General features: G+C 36.2%; 1 protein-coding gene across 6 annotated transcripts in view; it reads left to right on the top strand.

Moving 5' to 3' along the window:
* Positions 1-19,696, top strand: part of EML4 (EMAP like 4) — a 156,323-nt gene that overhangs the window by 95,259 nt on the left and 41,368 nt on the right. For all 6 annotated transcript variants that reach the window (XM_004770921.3, XM_004770920.3, XM_004770919.3 and 3 more), the window contains 7 exons: positions 8,502-8,625; positions 9,879-10,028; positions 10,961-11,030; positions 12,353-12,463; positions 14,270-14,365; positions 18,446-18,580; positions 18,691-18,826. In XM_004770921.3, coding sequence (XP_004770978.1) covers positions 8,502-8,625; positions 9,879-10,028; positions 10,961-11,030; positions 12,353-12,463; positions 14,270-14,365; positions 18,446-18,580; positions 18,691-18,826 — 822 coding nt within the window. The remainder of the gene's footprint in view (positions 1-8,501; positions 8,626-9,878; positions 10,029-10,960; positions 11,031-12,352; positions 12,464-14,269; positions 14,366-18,445; positions 18,581-18,690; positions 18,827-19,696) is intronic.

Here is a 19,696-nt window from a genome sequence, read left to right as displayed (position 1 = left end):
GGCTTAGCAGAAAAGAGGTGGTATCAGTGATATATACTAAGGCTGCAGAAAGAACCATAGCAAATCACTTGCCATGTTCCTAAACTGTGCAATTGGTTTTCCAAGGAACAGTTTTACCAAAAATATTGTTGATTATTTACTTTAATAAAGCTTTTAATTTTCAAAAGACTGAAATATTTTAATATTTCTAAAAATATGTACAAATAATATAGCAAGCACATGTGTACTAAAGACCCAGATTTATTTAATCTTTACATTTTGCTTTAACTCAGGTTGTTTTTAAATAAAACATAGGGTACCTGGGTAGTGCAGTTGGTTAAGTGTCCGACTTGTAGTTTTGACTCTTAGTTTGGGCTCAAGTCATGTTCTCAGGGTCTTGAGATTGAACCCTGCATCGGGCTCCACAGCTCCACACCACATCTGCTTGTGATTCTTTCTCCCTCTGCCCCTCCCCCTTGTGCTTGTTGTCTCTCTCAGATAAATCTTTAATTAATTAATTAATTAATTAAACATTAAAAGTAAAGGTGAAGCCTCTCTTTAATTAGAATTTCATATATAGGGTTTTATTGCTCCCTTGTGACCTGCTAGTTCTCTTTCTATTACAGTTAATTGAAAAAGAGGGGTGCCTCGTGGCTCAGTTGGTTAAGCATCCATCTTGATTTCAGCTTAGGTCATAACATCAAGCCCTGTGTCTGGCACTTCGCTCAGCGTAGAGTCTGCTTGTCCCTTTTCCTCTGCTCCTCCCCTCCCCTCACGTGCGCTCTCTTTCTCTCTGAAATAAATAAAATCTTTTAAAAAAGAAAAAGAGCTAGAGGTAGGGCATCTGGGTGGCTCAGTTGATTGAACTTTGGACTCTTGGTTTCGGCTTACCCCTTGATCTCATGGGTCTAGCCCCCCTCCCACCCCCCACCCCCCGCTTTAGGTCCCCACCTTGGCCTCCATGCTCAGTGAGGCATCTGCTTGAAGAGTTGCTCCCTTTGCCCCTCCCACCACTTGTGCTCGTGCTCTCCCTCTCTAAAATAAACAACTCTTGGGGCACCTGGGTGGCTCAGTGGGTTGGGGCCTCTGCTTTCGGCTCGGGTCATGATCCCAGGGTCCTGGGATTGAGCCCCGAATCATGCTCTCTGCTCAGCAGGAAGCCTGCTTCCTCCTCTCTCTCTCTCTGTGTGATCTATCAAATAAATAAATAAACCTTAAAATAAATAACTCTTTTTTTAAAAAAGAGCTGGAGTTTGCTCTAGCTGAAGTTTCTCTTTTGAATTTATTTTAAAAAAATTAAATCCAACTTGATATATTCAGGTAAAATTTTAAAAAACCTCTAACTTAGTGCTTAAAATAACTTTTCCTGGGGATATAAGTGAGTTGAGTGATTTGAGGCAGTTTTTAAAATACAACCATAACAGCCATATTTTACTTAATTCAGAAAGGTTTTCAGCAATATCGCAACAAGTCTTTTAGAAGTTATATGTGTCTCATTGTTGGACTAGACTTTGTTCCCATCTTTTCCCAAAGAAAACCTTTTTTAGGATGAGTAAAAATAATCCAGAATGCTTAAGCAAATGCCCATATCTGATTATCTTGAAGTGATTTGATGGCAGAGTTGTAAACAAAATAACAAAGAGAAATTTGATTAAAGGAGATTTAGATTCAGGAAAGTAACTTCAGGTGGGCTTATTACTGTCATTTAAGAGTTGATTAGCAGTTACCTAAGACTTGGTTATAACTCTGTGTAAGCTCCTAAGGGACTAGGTTTACTTCTTTTATACCTTGGTGTTGTGTACCCTCACCTCCACCCCCCAGCCCTGCCCCTATGTAATTAAGAATTCAGTAAAACTTACCAGCCAGTAGAAATCTTCCTACAGAACCAAGAAAATTAAGGTAGCATTTTACTACTCGGTCATATTTTTCAGACCTGGGTTCTTGTCCTAGCAAGTAAAACTATGTACTATTTGGCAAGCACCCCAACTAAGAATTTTTTAATCTGCAAGATAGGGTTAGATTATATCCTTCTAAATTTACACCCCCTTTTTTATTTGGGGATCTACATTTTATCTATTTTTATAGCTAGACCTTTGGAAAGGGGTGAAATTTAGACTTTATTGTACAAATCAAGTTACTTATTCGAAGTCCAAAGATTCTTACAGATTACATTGTTTCATTGGATTTTGAAATATTAAATTATTATTACGTATAACTTGATCATTAGGACTTGAAATCTTTTGAGAATTTATTTTTATGAAAAGATTTTAGCCTACCTAAAATGCTCTTTGTCACTTTGTACTACAAAATTAAAGTCAGTATTTCTAACCTTCTGTTTAATCTCCTGTTCTTGGGCTCCATGGTTTTGGGGAATGGAACTGGTAAAAGCTCAAACTAAATTAAAATTCTCCAATTTCCTGTTTGATGGAACTAGATAGCATCACACTCCACTGCATTATTGTTACATATAAAATTTAAATTCCAATTTTCAGCGAGTTGCGAGGGCTCTTTAGTTGTAAAGATTGTAAAATATAAATAAAAGTGGATATCTAAAGTGGAAACTTTTGGGGAGAAAGATGTGTTAAACTTTAAGGATTCTAGACGTTCAGAAGGTTTTCTATAGGCAGTACCCATTATACAAATTAGTATAGTCATAATCCAAAACCCTAAAGCTCTGCTGTTGCCTTTGAAAGCCTTTAGGTTGTTTGTTTGTTTACTCTCCAAAAGGGAGAAAGCTGTGGGGAAAAAAGCACTAGAGGAACTGATCTTACTTAAAGCAGAGTATGCCGGGTACTAACTTCTTTCTCCACTTTACCTTTCTTTGGGGTACGTTTCTTTGGGATACCTGTCTAAGTTGGTAGAGCATGTAGCTCTTGATCTTGGGGTCTGAGTTCAAGGCCCATGTTGGGGATAGAGTTTACTTAAATAAGTAACTTTAGTTAACTAGTTATTTATATCTATTGGAATAATTTCAGCAATAGTGCTTTTCTCAGAACACCTTAGACAACTGTCCCAAAAAATTTGGATTAAGGAGTATGAAGGTCATTTTGCAGTTTGGAGCACTTTGCAGGATAGGGCAGCCTAGGGGAGATGCTAAAGTGGAAGATTGAATTAACAAGAGTAGACCAAAGGAGAAGTACCAGCAGTGAGAAGGACAAAGGAAGGAAAGTATTAACATCAAGTGTTTCAAATTTCTGCCTAGGGGCTCAGCCTAGGGTAGCTCAGCCTGTTAAGCATCTGACTCTTGTGGTTCAGGTCCTGGTCATGAGCTCGGTGGGTGGTGGGATCAAGCCATGCTTCGGGCTCAGAGCTCCGCGTGGAGTCTGCTTGAGCTTTTCTCTCCCTCGCCCTCTGCTTTTCTTGTTTGCGCAAGCTCGCCTCTCCCTCTCTCTCAAAAAAAAATGGGGGGAACTGGGTGGCTCAGTGGGTTAAAGCCTCTGTTTTCAGCTCATGTCATGATCTCAGGGTCCTGGTATCGAGCCCCACATCGAGCTCTCCGCTCAGCAGGGAGCCTGCTCCCCTACCGCCTCTGCCTGCCTCTCTGCCTAATTGCGATCTCTGTCAAACAAATAAATAAATCTTTAAAAAAAAAAATAGTAAAAGAAAATTAAATATTTCTGCCTAGCATTCACTCTTCCCAAAGATAATAGAACAGAAATATCTTCTTTGCCTTTTGTACTTTCTGATTTTCTACACTTGGGGTACAAAGCACAAGCTTCTATTTGGATTATAAGTAAGCTGTATTGTCTAGTAATTGGACTTTTGAGGACCTTAGTAGTGTCTGAATAGTACTATCCAATAGAAATATAATATATAACACATGTGTCATTTAAAATGTTCTAGTAGCCACATTTTAAAAAGTAAAAAGAAACAAGTAAGATTAAGCTTAATATATTTAGCCCATTATATCCAGAATATCATTTCAGTGTGTGATCAGTACAAAAAAGTCGTTGACGTATTTTCCCTTTTTTTCATACTAAGAGTTAAAAATCTGTATTGTACAATTATAGCATATCTCAATTCAGACTAGCCACATTCTAAGTGTTCAGAACCAGTGGCTATTGTTTTGAATGCTGCAGATCTAAAACATAGTTTTAGAATAAAAATGTTTCACAAGTTCTAAATCATAAACAATTTTAGAACACAGTCTATAAACTCAGTTGACCTCTCTGAGCCTTGGTTTCCCCTTCTCTAAAAGTAGAGGGTTGGACTAGGTAAAGTCTCAAATTTCTAAGAGTTCCAATATTATATGTGTCTAGAGAAACAAACTAATGGTATTTTGGTATTGATTGTAGTATTTTTATCAATAGCATCTCACAGAATTTCTTCTTTTATAGTTAAGCTGTCATTGATTAGATTTATTTAGGGGTACTGGGTGCCTCAGTTGATTAAGTGTCCAACTCTTAATTTTGGCCCAGGTCATGATCTTAGGGCTGTGACCATGCTGGGCATGGAGCCTGCTTGAGATTCTCCTTCTCTCTCCACCCCTCCTCCCTTCCTCCCTCTTTAAAAAAAATTTTTTTTTTATTGGCATAAACTTGAAAGTGGTAAAGCTGGAGTTCAAACCAAGGTCTGACTTGATCACAAATCTTGTATTCTGTCCACTATACTGTATAGCCTCCCACTCAGTCCAAGGAATTTTCACAGTGCCAAGTAAGAAATAAAACGTTGAGATTAATTACATTTCACTAAAAAGCAGCTTCATTGCTGAATAATGAAAAGCACTATACTGTGTTTACTAATTATCATGATAGTTTAGTAATTTCTTTTCCTCTGCTTGTTGTTCTGGAGCACCAGAAAAATATAACTGATCTCATAATCTTCCTTGGTCCCATGGACCATCCCTTCTTGACTTTCGTGGTACTGTAGTTTTACAGTGAGAAAGGCTAGAAGGTAGCATTGGGGTAAAACAGATAAATGGACTGTAAAATCCTTCTTAAGGTCAAGAAGTCTGACAGTCTCAAGAGCAAGTTTGCAGTGAGAATATATACTCAACAGTGGTTGAGGAGAAAAGAGACTCTTCTTTGACTGTATTTTGTCTGATTCCCAAGGTAAAGACTGTATTCTTTATTAAAAACAAAACAAAACACAACAGTTCACAGACTGTGGTATGCAGGCCAAAGGTTATGTTTTCACATGGTATTTCCCCCTTTTTTTCCCCACACGGATTAGATATTTAAGAATTGGGAGATATAACAATAAACTATAGATTTCCCATTTCTCTTTTTTAAAAATGGGAATATCTAGCAACACCAGACCCACATGTTTCATGGACTTAAAGTAGCTACTGCCTCCCTGACGAGCATGGGGTGTGCCAGTGGTCCCAGTCCCAATCAGTCATCCTGTATTCTTTTACTGCTCTCATTTGCATTTTCTGTGTGGGCCAGTAGGTAAGTCAATTTATGACCCCTGTTTTAAAGTGTACATGATAGGAGCATCTGGATGGCTCAGTCAGTGAAGCACCTGCCTTAGGCTCTGGTCATGTAGGTCCCCTGCTGAACGGGAAGCCTGCTTCTCCCTCTCCCTTCCCCTTTCTCCTACCCCTCACCATGTGCTCTCTTTCTCTCTCTGCTCTCTCTCACTCCCAAGTAAATTCTTTTTTAAAAAAGTGCACATGACAGAAAGAGAATTCTGTCTTGCCTATACATACTCTTCTGTGGACAGTCAGTTTAAAGATTATGAAGAGATATTATAGTGTGTTAAATCACATATTGTAAGCAGTTCCTAGACAAGGTCCAGAATGGTACAAATCATTCTCAAAGGGAAGGGAATAAATACTTGTTGAGGACCTCATATTACCCCTTACAGTGTGACGTCTTATTCAGTGAGTCATAATTGCAGGTGGTAAGTAGCTATTGTCATTTTGTGTATTAGGAAACCTAGGCTGGAGTCACATAGCTAATCATTAGTAAAGCTGGAATTTACATCTTGATCAGTCTTTTCCCAAAAGCTCATGTTCTTTCCACTATAATGGATTGCTTCCCTCAATCTCAGGAATTATTCATGGTTCCTAGCTTATGTATTTGTCCCTCAACATATGTACTGCCAGCTTCCAGGGAGAGAAAACATTTTCATCCTGACATGCTTTGCCATTTTTATATTAGAAAAGTTGACAAGCACTAGATAGTTTCTTTAGAAAGCACTAGATAGTTGCTTTTACTTAGTTGCTTGTGCTGCTAAGGGTAAAGAATAATTGACAGAGGAAGCAATACAGTATTCTGAGCTGTCTCTGTTAGCAAAGGAGAACTTTTGTTTTCTTTGATAACGCTGTTCCTAAATCCGTTCCTTTGGCTGGACATCTAATCTCAACTAAGTGGTAGAAACATCTGCTAATAGTTTTATTTTTTTATCCAGAAAACATTTATGGCACACGCCTTTGATCAAAGATCCTGCGGGAAATTCCAATGGACAGGATATCTGCCTCTAAGAATTTATATATACATTTTTAAAGATTTTATTTTCAAGTAATCTCTACACCAGTGTGGGGTTCAAATTTACAACCCCAAGATCGAGAGTCACATGTTCTACTATTAAGCCAACCAGGGACCCCAAGAATTTATATTCTTTTTTTTTTTTTAATTTTTTATTTTTAAGAATTTATATTCTTTAAAAAAAAAAAAACTCCGAGGGAAACTTTATAACAAACTGATGATGATAAGAAAGTAAACTATACCAAAAAAAGGACAAGGAGGTGCCGATAAAGATGATTGCAAAAAATAAATAGTTGCAGCTGGTAATCATTTAGTTCTCATCAAGTCCAGCAATGGTAAAAATCATCAGGAAGCAGAGCCCACTCTTAGGTTCAGAAGTAATAAAGACCTGTATCATGTGGTGTGAAAACTGTGGCGTGGGAAGTCTTAGCCTGTTCTTAGATCTAACCGTGAGGCCAAACACAAGTGAGTAATAATAATAAAAATAACTTGAACTTCTCACCCATAATAAGCACAAATACTTGCATACATTCATCAAGTAATTTATCTTTCCTTCTTCCATGGTTCTCATTATAAAAACTATTGAATTATTATATATTCTTATTCTTGGTAGCTTAGGTCATTATTAAAGGCCCTAGAGTTGTATCAGCCTATGGTTGATCTCCACATTTTCAGTCTCTTTCTGCTGTTTTTTCATATCCTGCCAAACAAGTTCGTAATTGCTGGACACATGCTATCCTTTAGTACTCAGGTCCCTTACTTTCTCCTTCCTGTTTAGGTTTTCTTGTGGCCATTTTACCATCACTGTCACCATCTACTAAACTTAGCTATATGTTGGTCATTGGGACGCTGGGATGGAGAATGGGTGTTGTTTTTTGGTTTTTGTTTTCAAGAGATAGTCTCATCTGTTCAGGGAAGTTTTGTTTTATAAAAGGTACACAATAAATATTGATTTTAGACTTTAGCATCTTTAGTTTTAGATTGTTTCAGATCTTATAAACAACTATTGCTTTACGTAAATAAGAGCTATTTTGGAACCTATACTGCTAATTTAAAAAAAAAAATTTCCTAGCACTGTCTTAAAAACTGTTAGTGTATTGTAATTTAATTAAATTGTTTAGACCCGGGGCACCTGAGTGGTTCAGTCACTTAAGCATCTCCTTTGGCTCAGGTCATGATCCTAGAGTCCTGGGATCAAGCCCTGCATTGGGCTCTTTGCTTGGCGGGAAGGTCTCCCCCTACCCCGGCTGGTGTTTCCTTTCTCACTGTGTCTCTGTCGAATAAATAAATAAAATATTTTAAAAAATAGTTTAGACCCAACTCTGATTGTTGGCACAGTCGTGAAGTGAGGGAAGTTGGTCTTCTTTTCCTTCTAGCTGTACTCACTATATGTGGCAGAGCTCTTGTTCTCTCTCCACATCCTGACTTATGATGCTGTATGACTCCTCTCCTCATGGTGTAGTCTCAGGCTGTGATTTTTGTATGTCTCATTAAACATCAGTAGGTTGGTGCGTGTGGGCGGCGCAATCGGTTAAACATCTGCCTTCAGCTCAGTTCACGATCCCAACGTTCCAGGATCAAGTCCTGCATTGGGCTCTCTGCTCAGCAGGGAACATGCTTCTCTCTCTGCCCCTACCTGCACTCGTGCTTGCTTGTATGCTTGTTCACTCTCTCTCTCTCTCTCTCTCTCTCAAAAAATAAAATCTTTTTTTAAAAAAATCAGTAGATTGATGAAGTATTGTGGTAGACATGATTGTTGTCTGCCCTGATAATCTGTTTCTTATTTTCAACTGTTAGGAAAACTTTCATTAAAATTTTTTTTCCCATTTTCTACCTCAGCTTTCCTGGCCTTCTTGTTTAGTTTAGTTTAGTTTAGTTTAATTGTGAAATAGTTATTCTCATTTAAGGAAATGACCAGTAGTTTTTCCTGCAATGTTTAGACAAGGTCTTTATATAAAAATAATTATGTATAATAAGAATAGAACTATGAACTAGCTATTTTTTGTCTTGTTCTTCCTATATCACCATAGTAATCCACTTTTCTATGATTATTCAGAAAATTGACTTAACTTTTGTCTTGTGTTTCAACAGAAGGAGAATATGTTAAAATGTTTATGCGAGGTCGGCCAATTACAATGTTCATTCCTTCTGATGTTGAAAACTATGATGACATCAGAACAGAACTGCCTCCTGAGAAGCTGAAACTGGAGTGGGTGTATCCTTCTCTACTGTGACAGCAACTTTGTTTGCTTTGTCTTTAGTTTAAGAAAAATTCATTTACCTAACCTCTATCACAATTATCTTTATACAAAAAAAATAATAAATGTAATATCACAACCACTTGAGAAAGTAAAGAGATGTTACTTCTCATCTTTCACATATTATATATATTTTGCTCTTAGCAATTTAAAACCACCCAAATTCATATCTTTGGATAGGACAAGCAGTACTGTATGAACATCGTGGCAGCTACTTGTAGTGTGGTAGAGAAGGCATTGGACTGGAATGGGAAGACTAGTGTTTGAGTCTCAGCTCTGCCACCCCCAATGAACCTTACTTCCCATATAAAAAGAGGTTAATAACTCCTACTTTACTGAGCTGTTGTAAGAATTAAATAAGGAAACATCAGTTAAGCATTTTATAACTTGCGAAATAATGTAAATTATTTTATTACAAGCTCAAATTAATATGATTGATGCTAATTCCAGAATTAACTTCTCAGCCAGACTTTGTAAAAAAATGACTATATAAAAGAGCTCCCTTAATTTCACTTAGAAATTTTTCTCTTAGAACCTTTGAGAAACTTCATGAAGCAGAATGGAGCTAGTAGTTTGAACGCTGTTTTCTGCCTCCATGCTCCTCTACACTCTTTCTCCTACCCTTTCATTCATTCCCTCGTTTCTGTAGAAATTACCTTGGGAAAACTCACCAATCCTATAATTCTGTACAACTTTTTAATAAACACTCTGCCTGCTGAACTGTGCCTGGCTGTCTTACTCATTATTTAGGTCAAGCACAAATGTCATTTTCTCAGTGCTTCTTTTGATGCCTCTCCTCACTTTTCTCTCCATTTAAATTAGGTGTTCCTTCTATACTTTCTCCTGGGATACTGTTACTTTTCTTTCCACAATTTCTAATGATATTTTTGGTTTTTGTTTTAGTCATCTTTGAGAGAGCATAATCTACAGGGACACAGGCCTCTGTTTTGTTCAGAACTGTATGTTCAGTCTGTGCCTGACACATGTTAGGAACTCAATATGTATTTGTCTGGGGAATGAGGAAACTAGGATTTATGCACGTTAAAAACTCGGGATTGCACCTTGGATAGTGGCAGAATTTGAGTTTCCTAGCTCTGATGCATTCCTGTTTTCTTTATACTTTTCTCATGCCCCTTGGTATCCATGAAAAGCTTGTTAGTTTACACCTTAAAAATTGTGTTTATTAAAAACCTTGACTTTTGTGTTTAAGATACGGTTATCGAGGAAAGGACTGTCGTGCTAATGTTTACCTTCTTCCTACCGGAGAAATAGTGTATTTCATAGCATCAGTAGTAGTACTGTTTAATTATGAGGAGAGAACTCAGCGACACTACCTGGGTCACACAGACTGTGTGAAATGGTTGGTATCATTGAACACTTGTCTTTTTTTTCTTTGTCATTTTTGCATTTCTTCTTAATTTTGGTTTTTTCAGAAATGGTTTCTTGTGGAGAGCTCAGATGTTAAGGATATTAAAGGCATTCTGTACGATATATTTGAAAAGTGGCATTTTAATATGAGGAAGTTGTAGTGGAACTTTTAAAGCACTTTGTTTCTTATGATTTAAATTGATACTCTTCTGGAAAGTAATGAGCAATACATACTAAGAACAAAAAATTTACATTCTCAATGAGCTTATCCCTTGGTTTCAAAATGTATAAAGAGTCTAGATATAGACAGGAAGACATCTTTTTAAAAATTTTATTGGTCTCATGTTTATCATGAAAAATGGGGGCATATATGCTGCACTATTTTCAGTTTGTTCTTAAGAGTTTCTTGCTCCATATTTGACTTCTAAGAGTTCAGCATTAAGAACTCTTAATTTTAAAAGTTTGGAGGTATTATGTTTACTGTGTTCCTTTGTGTAGAAATGATGGAAGAACTGTTCAGTCAATAATAATGCGTAAGGATACAGCGAATGGGGAAAATGCTGTCGTTGTAATAGGTTACATTTGTACCGTGCAGTACTGCATCTTCAGTAGGATAAAACCATCTGACCTCATGCACGTGTGCAAGATTAGAAAGGAACTTGAACAGATGAAGACAGTTTAAGTTATCCTGCCACAGATGTAAATTTACTGCTCCGTTAATTTGTCTGTTTTAGTTGACCAAAGGAAGAAAAAGTATGGTCAAAACTTAGGTGGTTGATTTGCTAAAGAAAATCAGATAAGTCACGGTGAGAATTTTTTAATGATTAAAAACTGAAAAATGTTTGACAGATGTTGTTACTAAGGCATATTTCAGCTTTTTCACATTTTCCATATTTAAAATTGTTGTTAATAATGCTGTTTTAGCCTTGCTGTACATCCTGACAAAATTAGGATCGCAACTGGACAGATAGCTGGAGTGGATAAAGATGGAAGGGTGAGTTCTGTTCTGCATGCTGTACCAGTGATGTTGCCATTAGAATGGAATTGACTATAATTTTAACCATGGCTTGCTTATTTCATTCTTTTAAATGCTGCTAAGGGATCTCTAGCATAAGAGGGAAAAAATAGTAGAATGTAAGAACATCCCAAAAAACAAAAGAGAATCATACTACTTAAATATTTCTCTAAAAGGAAATACTCTCCCTAAGGGGACTATTTACTTGTAAAATTGGGAGAACTCAGAAGCTTCTTACTTTTTTTTTTTAACTTAGTGTAATTTATCAGTGTTTGCCAAAAGATAGTAAAATTTCACTACATTGATGGATTTGATTTTATGTGTGACTGGAACTGATAACACTTTAAAAATTTCAGTTCCTACTCAATATTATTAAGTTGGTTTACGTAATAAATCCCTTACTTGTAAGGATCAACAGAGAGTATTATCGATGACTGATTAACATGTGTGTCTGACTGTACCCATGACATTCTCTGGCTTGAGTTTATTTAAAGAAAAGGAGTTAGAATGGTTATATTGGATGAGTCTGAGTCCCCTTCTGGTTTCAAATTCTATTTAAGAATTGTTTGTTTAGCAATTTATTGGACACTGGTTAGGAAAAAAAGGTATTATATTCCCGGAATTAAGGTAATGTTAAAAGCAAAGTATCCAGAGCAAATTTGCCTGGGTTAGAATTCTAACTCTGCCTTTTAATAACTGTATAACTTTGGGGGCGCCTGGGTGGCTCAGTTGGTTAAAGCCTCTGCCTTTGGATCAGGTCATGATCCCAGGGTCCTGAGATCGAGCCCCACATCAGGCTCTCTGCTCAGCAGGGAGCCTGCTTCCCTTCCTCTCTCTTGCCTGCCTCTCTGCCTACTTGTGATCTCTGTCAAATAAATAAATAAAATCTTAAAAAAAAAAAAAAAACCTGTATAATTTTGGGCAAGTTATTCAAATCTCTTTATCTCCATTTCCTAATCTGTTAAATGGTGATTATTGTAGTACATATTTCATGGGACTGTGAGGATTAAATGAATTAATACATGTACTTAGAATAGTTTACAGCATAGTAAATACTAAATCATTTTCTGCTATTATTATTATCATTTGTTATTTTCTTATGTTCATAGTATGAGAAGAAAATACCTCCTCAAGATTCTTTGGGGTCATGTCTAATGTAGTAGCTGGTTTATATTAGATGTTTTTCCATCCCTACTGCTTTTTAGAGATGGCAGACAGTTTTGTTTGGTAGCAGTATTTATTTGCACCCACTGAATACCAAATAGTCTTGCTGTCTTATGTTTTTCCCCTTGTCTTTGCAGCCTCTGCAACCCCATGTCAGAGTGTGGGATTCAGTTAGTTTATCCACACTGCAAATTATTGGACTTGGGACCTTTGAGCGGGGAGTAGGATGCCTGGATTTTTCAAAAGCAGTAAGTAACAATTTTTAAAGAAGTAAGCAAGCAGTGCAAAAAGCAGAAAAGAAAATAAGCTCAGTATATGTGTGTGTTCACAGAAAGTGCTAACTCTGAATTGTTAGCTATTGCTTAGCAGTGGCCAGCATTTTAACCTAGGTACTAAAGTATTTGGTTTAAATGGGATACAGGTTGTTATACTTAATTATACTTTTGTTCTGTCTGAAATAGGATTCCTATAGTAACAGGAAATGGTTAGAGGAATATATATATAGCATGGTATAATTGAAATAAGCAGTAGGATGTGCTTTTGCTTCAGCTTGAATCATGGAAATATATTTTATTTAGAAAATTCAGAAATGAAAGTTGGCCAATTCCACACAAATACTGGCTTTTCTTGAGGTCATGTTGGAGCAAATGAAATAATCAGAGCTTTGTGGGGCCATGATCCTGAAGTCCGAGGATCAAGTCCCACATTGGGCTCCCTGCTCAGTCGGGAATCTGTTTCTCGCTCTAACTTTCCCCCTTCTCATGCTCTCTCTCATTCTCTTTCAAATAAATAAATAAAATCTTTATTATCCATTGAAACATTCTATTTATTCTTGAATTATATACAATTGTTATAGAGTATACAGGAGATCTACACTTTAGGATCCATGATTTTAAGTTTCAAATACACATCTCCAGATTTTATTGGCCCTCACTCATACTTTAGGATATATGTATGTATTCATACCTCTTCAGTTCCTAGCTCTTAGCAGGTTTATTATGGATTATGGGAGTTTTGTGGGACATGGAGGCAGAAAGGACATTTTTAGAACGGAAAGATAAATTTGGGTGGACATAGGACCTTCACTAGCTTTGAAGGTACTGAAGGTCCAGAGGTCCTGTGAGATAAGAATTGTGAGACGGGTGATAAATGGGCTGAAGGACTTATATTCCCCTTTTCACCCCTAAATTTCTGTAGCAGGAACTGTTGTCATTTTGTTGATATCATTATTATAGTGTTAAGACTATCTTGGATTGTCTCATACTCTTAACTTTTCCTAGTTTAGGTAATTGTTCTAATACAGGCTAAAAGAAAGATAAAAACAAGAGAGCAAGCTCTGTCCTTCATCATTACCTCTTACGTTTCTCCACGGTATTTCTTTCTCCCATATATGTCATTAGGCATATATTGCAAATGCTACTGGAAAACAAATACTTTTTAATATCTACATTTTTTTTTCTTAAACTGGGAGACTTAAATTATGTGAATGAAAATGGTTTCAGAAAGATAGAAAAGAGAGGCGCCTGAATGGCTCAGTCAGTTAAGTGTTTGACTCTTGATTCAGCTCAGGTCATAATCTCAGGCATTGGGCTCTACATCTAAGTGGTGAATCTGCTTGAGATTGTCTCATCCATCTCACTTGGCCCCTCCCTACCCATGTTCTTTCTCTCAAATAAATAAATAAATAAATCTTTAAAAAAAGAACTTTTTAAAGGATAATAAAATAATTATTTATCCCATTTATTCGTGTTAATGTAAGTCAGCTATATCATGGAAACTAAATTGCTATCTCTGAATAACAGAAGTAACTAGATAGCAAGTAGAAACTAACCTGGGGAAAAAATTAAAAGTAGAAAATATTTTTTAAGGAGTCTTCATTATATTTCTAAAAAGAATACAGTCAGGAAAGAGTATAATCATTTTCTTTGAAGGAGCTGTGTGTTTAAAGGATTTGGGATTATCTTAATGTTGGCAGTTTTAATAAAACGGTATTTCTTCTTAGAAAGTCAAACTTAACTGAAAATTTTAAATGCCTTTATTTGGCTTTTCTTTAGGATTCAGGTGTTCATTTATGTGTTATCGATGACTCCAATGAGCATATGCTTACTGTATGGGATTGGCAGAAAAAATCAAAAGGAGCAGAAATAAAGGTAAATCAAAAGAAGTTTTAATTATTATTTTTTAGAATACATTATTTGTTTTGCTGATCTTTGGAAGTATATTGCATATCCTTAAGTTGTAAAAGCATACCAACTGACCGTATCCATTTGATTTATTGATTGCCATCATTCTAATGATACTAAGAATATCATTATTAATCTATTTTTTTTAAACAACACTTATTTATGGTCTGTAGTTTCTGTGATAGTATCTATAGATCCTGAGGTCAATTTTTAAACTATTCTTAAGATAAAATAGTCAAGTACCTTCAACCAAATTCCAGTGATATTTCAGACACATTGTGCTACTGAAATGCCAAAGTAGATGGTTATCTCATCTCAGAATTAACTCTAAATACTCAACCTAGTTTCCTTAACAAAATTTGTTACTTCATTCAGTCTTTAAAGTTTTAAAACCCTAAGGAAAAAATTCATCCTAGGAATATGACTCACGTAACTAAAAAGCATATGTAACAGTAAGTTTTTTGGTCTTGATTACATATATGGGGTTGTTACATAAAATGCTACAGCATGTATAATTGTTGTAGAATAGGATTGATCCCTTTGTGTGGATCAGTCTATAACTTGTAAGAGAAGAATATAAGCTTAACATTGCAGCTATGTTCATATGGGTAGAAATGGCCTCCCTCTCACAGGCTTTCAGAGAGATTCAGAGTGACAGGATGACTATAAAAAGCCTATGACATATTTGCTGTACTCTTAAATAACATCACATTCCTCTTTAGTTGTGTGCGCTCTCTCCCTCTCAACAATTTTGTTTGGTATAAGCTTCAGGCTTTCAGCTTGTTGGTCAAAAAGAGATTCTTTTAAATAGTGTAAGTTAATCTTTTAAAAGAAACGGTAGATTGATTATGCTTGAAAAGAATATGACATGTCAGGAAGCCTCAAACCTTGAAAAATACAAATGAGGATGTAGATTGTCTTTCAGCCATAAAAGTAATTTAACATTGAAACATGAGGATGTTATACGGAAGTGAAATGGGTGTGATCCTTTGTAGTAAAGGCTACCAGATGAAGTGTTGTGGTTTTCCTCCTGCTGGTCTGATCTTCCAAGACCTTAAATGTTGGTATTCTTCAGAGTTGTATCCCATGTCCTCCATTGGTATCATGTATGCTCTTACGTCCTTAATTACTGTCTGCTGTGTCCCATATCAATTAACTCTAACCGTGATCTCTGTCCCACACTTAAACCTATATTTTTTGTTGCCTGCTAGGCATCTTTATTTGAATGTCCTATCCTGTAAATCAAAATCAACATTTCCCATTCTGCACTAGTCATCTTCCTTAGCCCTCAACCTGTTTCACCTCCCACTACACTTCACCTACTTGTGAAAGCTAGAAACTTTTTCCCCCTTGCTTGTCACACCGAAGTTCCTTGTATCCCAGATGTCTGTATTAGAGCTCTTCCCAGTGCAGGTGACTGCAAAACAACTTAAAGATGAAGAGAATTTATTGATTCATGGTTAAGGAGAAAAAACACATCTAGAAAAGTTCAGAGGGGAATTTTGTCTCAGGAATGACTTGATTCAGGGACTGCATCACTGATTCTCTTCTCTCTCCTCCTTTTCTTTTGTGTTGACCTTACTCTCTCCCACTGTAGATGAGCTCTATTTTTTGCGTAAGTCACAGAAATTTGGAGAGTTGGTACATAGATAGTTCATCTATATACATTTAAAATTCAACAAGGCAACTTTAAGACCTATTGACAGGAATTAAAGAAGACATAAATACATGAAGGAATATATAATAATCATGGATAGAAGAAAATATAAGGATATTACTTCTGCTCAACATAGTCAGAATCCCAGCATGATTTTAACAAAAGTTGACAAGCTGAGTATGTGTGGAAATATGAAGCGATAAAAGTAGACAAAAATAACAAGTTTGATGTGTGAAGTAACTGGAACTCTAATACACTGTTGTATGTTGAACACAGAAATCAACACAGCCATTTTTGGAAAATGGCATTGCCTTTTAAAGTTGAACATATACACGTGTATAACCTCTGCCCTCCTATTCCACTCTTAGGTATAAACCCAACAGAAGTATATCCATGTGTTGACCAAAAGACAACTAATCAAAAATAATGGTAGCCCCACAAAACGAAGTTACCCAAATGCCAATCAGTAGGAGAATGGATAATGGGATCTTTACATACAAAGGAATACAGTACAGCAATGAGAATGAACAAATTACAATATATGCACCAATATGAACTGAATCTCACAAATGTAGATAAAATGGGGTCAGATACAAAGGAGTACATTCTGTATGATTCCATTTAAATAAAACAAAGTAGGGACGCCTGAGTGGCTCAGTTGGTTGGACGACTGCCTTCGGCTCAGGTCATGATCCCGGAGTCCCGGGATCGAGTCCCGCATCGGGCTCCCAGCTGCATGGGGAGTCTGCTTCTCCCTCTGACCTTCTCCTCGCTCATGCTCTCTCTCACTGTCTCTCTCTCAAATAAATAAATAAAATCTTTAAAATAAATAAATAAATAAATAAAACAAAGTAATCTATGTTGCTATAAAAAGGATCATAGTTACTTGAGCAGACATAGGGGATAGTGTCTAGAAAAGGTATCTAAGTTTTTAGGTATCTGGTATGTTAGAAATTGTTCTTTTTCTTGTTCTAGATGCTGTACAGAGGTGTGTTCAGTTTGTGAAAATTTTCAAGCTATGTACTTAGGATTCAAGTTCTTTTCTGTACATATAATTTGATAAAATTAATGTAATTGATAAAATTGATAAAAATTAATGTAAATTGATAAAATTAATAAAAATTAAGTAAAGTATTCTAGGGTCAAAGTAAATTTTAAAGATGATGTTAATAACAAAACAAAAATTAGTCATCTCTAGAAGAGATTAATTCATTGACATGAAGTTCTTAAAGTTAAAAAATGGACATTAAGGGGGCACCTGGGTAGCTCAGTCAGTAGTAGTTTTGGCTCAGGTGATGATCTCATGGGCCATCATGGGTCTCATGGTCACAGGATGGAGCCCTTGTTGGAGTCTGCTTGAAGAGTCTGTCCACCTACCCCTTCCCCTACCTTTGTATGCACTCATGTGCTTTGTCTCTGTAAAATAAATCTGGGGTGCCTGGGTGGCTCAGCTGGTTAAGCCTTAGGCTCAGGCCAGGATCCTAGAGTGCCAGGATTGAGTCCCGAATAAGGCAGCCTGCTCAGAAGGGAGTCTACTTCTCCCTCTGACCTATCCCCTTCTCATGTTCTCTCTCTCTAGCTCTCTCATTCTCTCAAATAAATAAATAAAATCTTTTTTAAAAATAATAAATCTTTCTTAAAAATGGATATTAATATTCACCCTACAAGTAAACAACAGCTAACAATAAACAGCTGTGCAAGCAAACTGTTAAGTTTGAATAGGTGCTTTTGCCAGAAAACATTTGATAATTCAGTAATTTCAGTGAAAAAAATATATTTGTAATTCCTTTGTGGCTTTCATGCCTTTTTTCTTCTACCGTCTCATTCTAGTTCTTTTAAACTTAACTCCTATCCTTTTTTGTCTTTTTTGAGGAAAGAGCATAAAACATCTTAGTTTTTTGTTTCTCCATTACTCTCTAGATATCAGTAGTGACCATTCTGCATCTACTTTATAAACCCTCAGCCTGATAATGAATCTCTAAATCAGTAATATTTTCTTGGTCAATAGTAATAGTACCAAGAAAGAGAAGACTTTTTTTTCCCCTGTCAAAATGACTGTCTGTCTTTATGATAGAATGTACATGGCTCTTGCATTTGCTAGTTTTAGTGTACTTTTACCTGAATGTATAAAAAATTAAAAGAAAAACTAATTTGTATGTCTTTTTAGTGCAGTTATTATATATAAATAACATAAAAGATGATACAGTAGTATGAGGACATCAAATTCAAATCATTCGAAAAATCTATTAAAATTTTTCAGGAAAGTTGGTCTTTGAAGAAAAGGTGTTTTCTCAAAATGTTTCCCAGTCTTTGGTTGTCAGTAGCTGTAATTGGTATTTGATGGAGATAAAGATATATATTCATCTAAAGCTTTATTTCTCTATCCACAGACAACAAATGAAGTTGTTTTGGCTGTGGAGTTCCATCCAACAGATGCAAATACCATAATAACCTGTGGTAAATCTCATATCTTTTTCTGGACCTGGAGTGGCAATTCACTAACAAGAAAACAGGGAATTTTTGGGGTAAGGATCAGAATGTTGCAAGTTCATTTTAAAACTTTGATTTTTTTAATTGTTGAGTAAACAAACATTATGCCAAAGGAAAACTGAAAATTCTCGTCGTTTCATTGTAGAAATATGAAAAGCCAAAATTTGTGCAGTGTTTAGCATTCTTGGGGAATGGAGATGTTCTTACTGGAGACTCTGGTGGAGTCATACTTATATGGAGCAAAACTACTGTAGAACCCACCCCCGGGAAAGGGCCTAAAGGTATAGTATTCCCACATCAAAGTCCTCACTTTAAATGCAATTAAATTCCTTACAGTTATTCACTGAACATGTATAACCTACATTTGACTATACCCAGACTTTCCTTTTAGGAGGTTAATACAAAGTAGAGATGATAACAGTTATATGTTAATTTAAGCAGTGTAAAGATGAGGAGAGAAATCGTCCTGATCATTAGTGTTTTGTGAAGCCATCACAGAAGAAATGATATGTAAGCTACACCATAAAGAATGTACAAGACTTAAAAAAGATATGGAACCTTGATCCCAGTTTAGGGAAACAGTGCAAGTGAAGGCAGAAGGGTGGGTATGAATGTGAGGCATCCAGGATGTGAATCAGTTTGTAGAAGTTAACAGAGACAAGAGCTAGCCAATTTGAAGGAAATTCCATTTTATTTTATTTTATTTTATCTTTAAGATTTTATTTATTTTACAGAGAGCACAAGCAGAGCGAGCAGGAGAGGGAGAAGCAGGCTCCCCAGTGAGTAGGGAGCCCAATATGGGGTTTGATCCCAGGACCCTGGGATCATGACCTGAGCCAAAGGTAGTCTCTTAACTGACTGAGCCACCCAGGTACCACAGAAAATGTGTTTTTAAAAATTGTAGTGTTTTATAATTCCTACTGTCAGTTTAATATATACTAAGTAATGGATAATTTAAGTAGGGATTAAGATGCAGAGTTTTTTGAGTTATACACAAGAATCCTTTAAACTGGTTGTTGAGCTCACCACAGTAGAAGAGTTAAGAGGCCAGGGGTCCTTAATCCCCCAGTTAGATAACCAAAAAAGACCCTCCAAGGATTACAGAAGTGAAATTTAAAAAGAAAAAAGTTAACTCCCTCCCTGAAGAAGGG

Source organism: Mustela putorius, unplaced genomic scaffold, assembly GCF_011764305.1.
Source record: "Mustela putorius furo isolate JIRA1106 unplaced genomic scaffold, ASM1176430v1.1 tig00000281_pilon_pilon_pilon, whole genome shotgun sequence".
NCBI lineage: Eukaryota > Metazoa > Chordata > Mammalia > Carnivora > Mustelidae > Mustela > Mustela putorius.
This window is presented reverse-complemented; position numbering and strand designations above follow the sequence as displayed.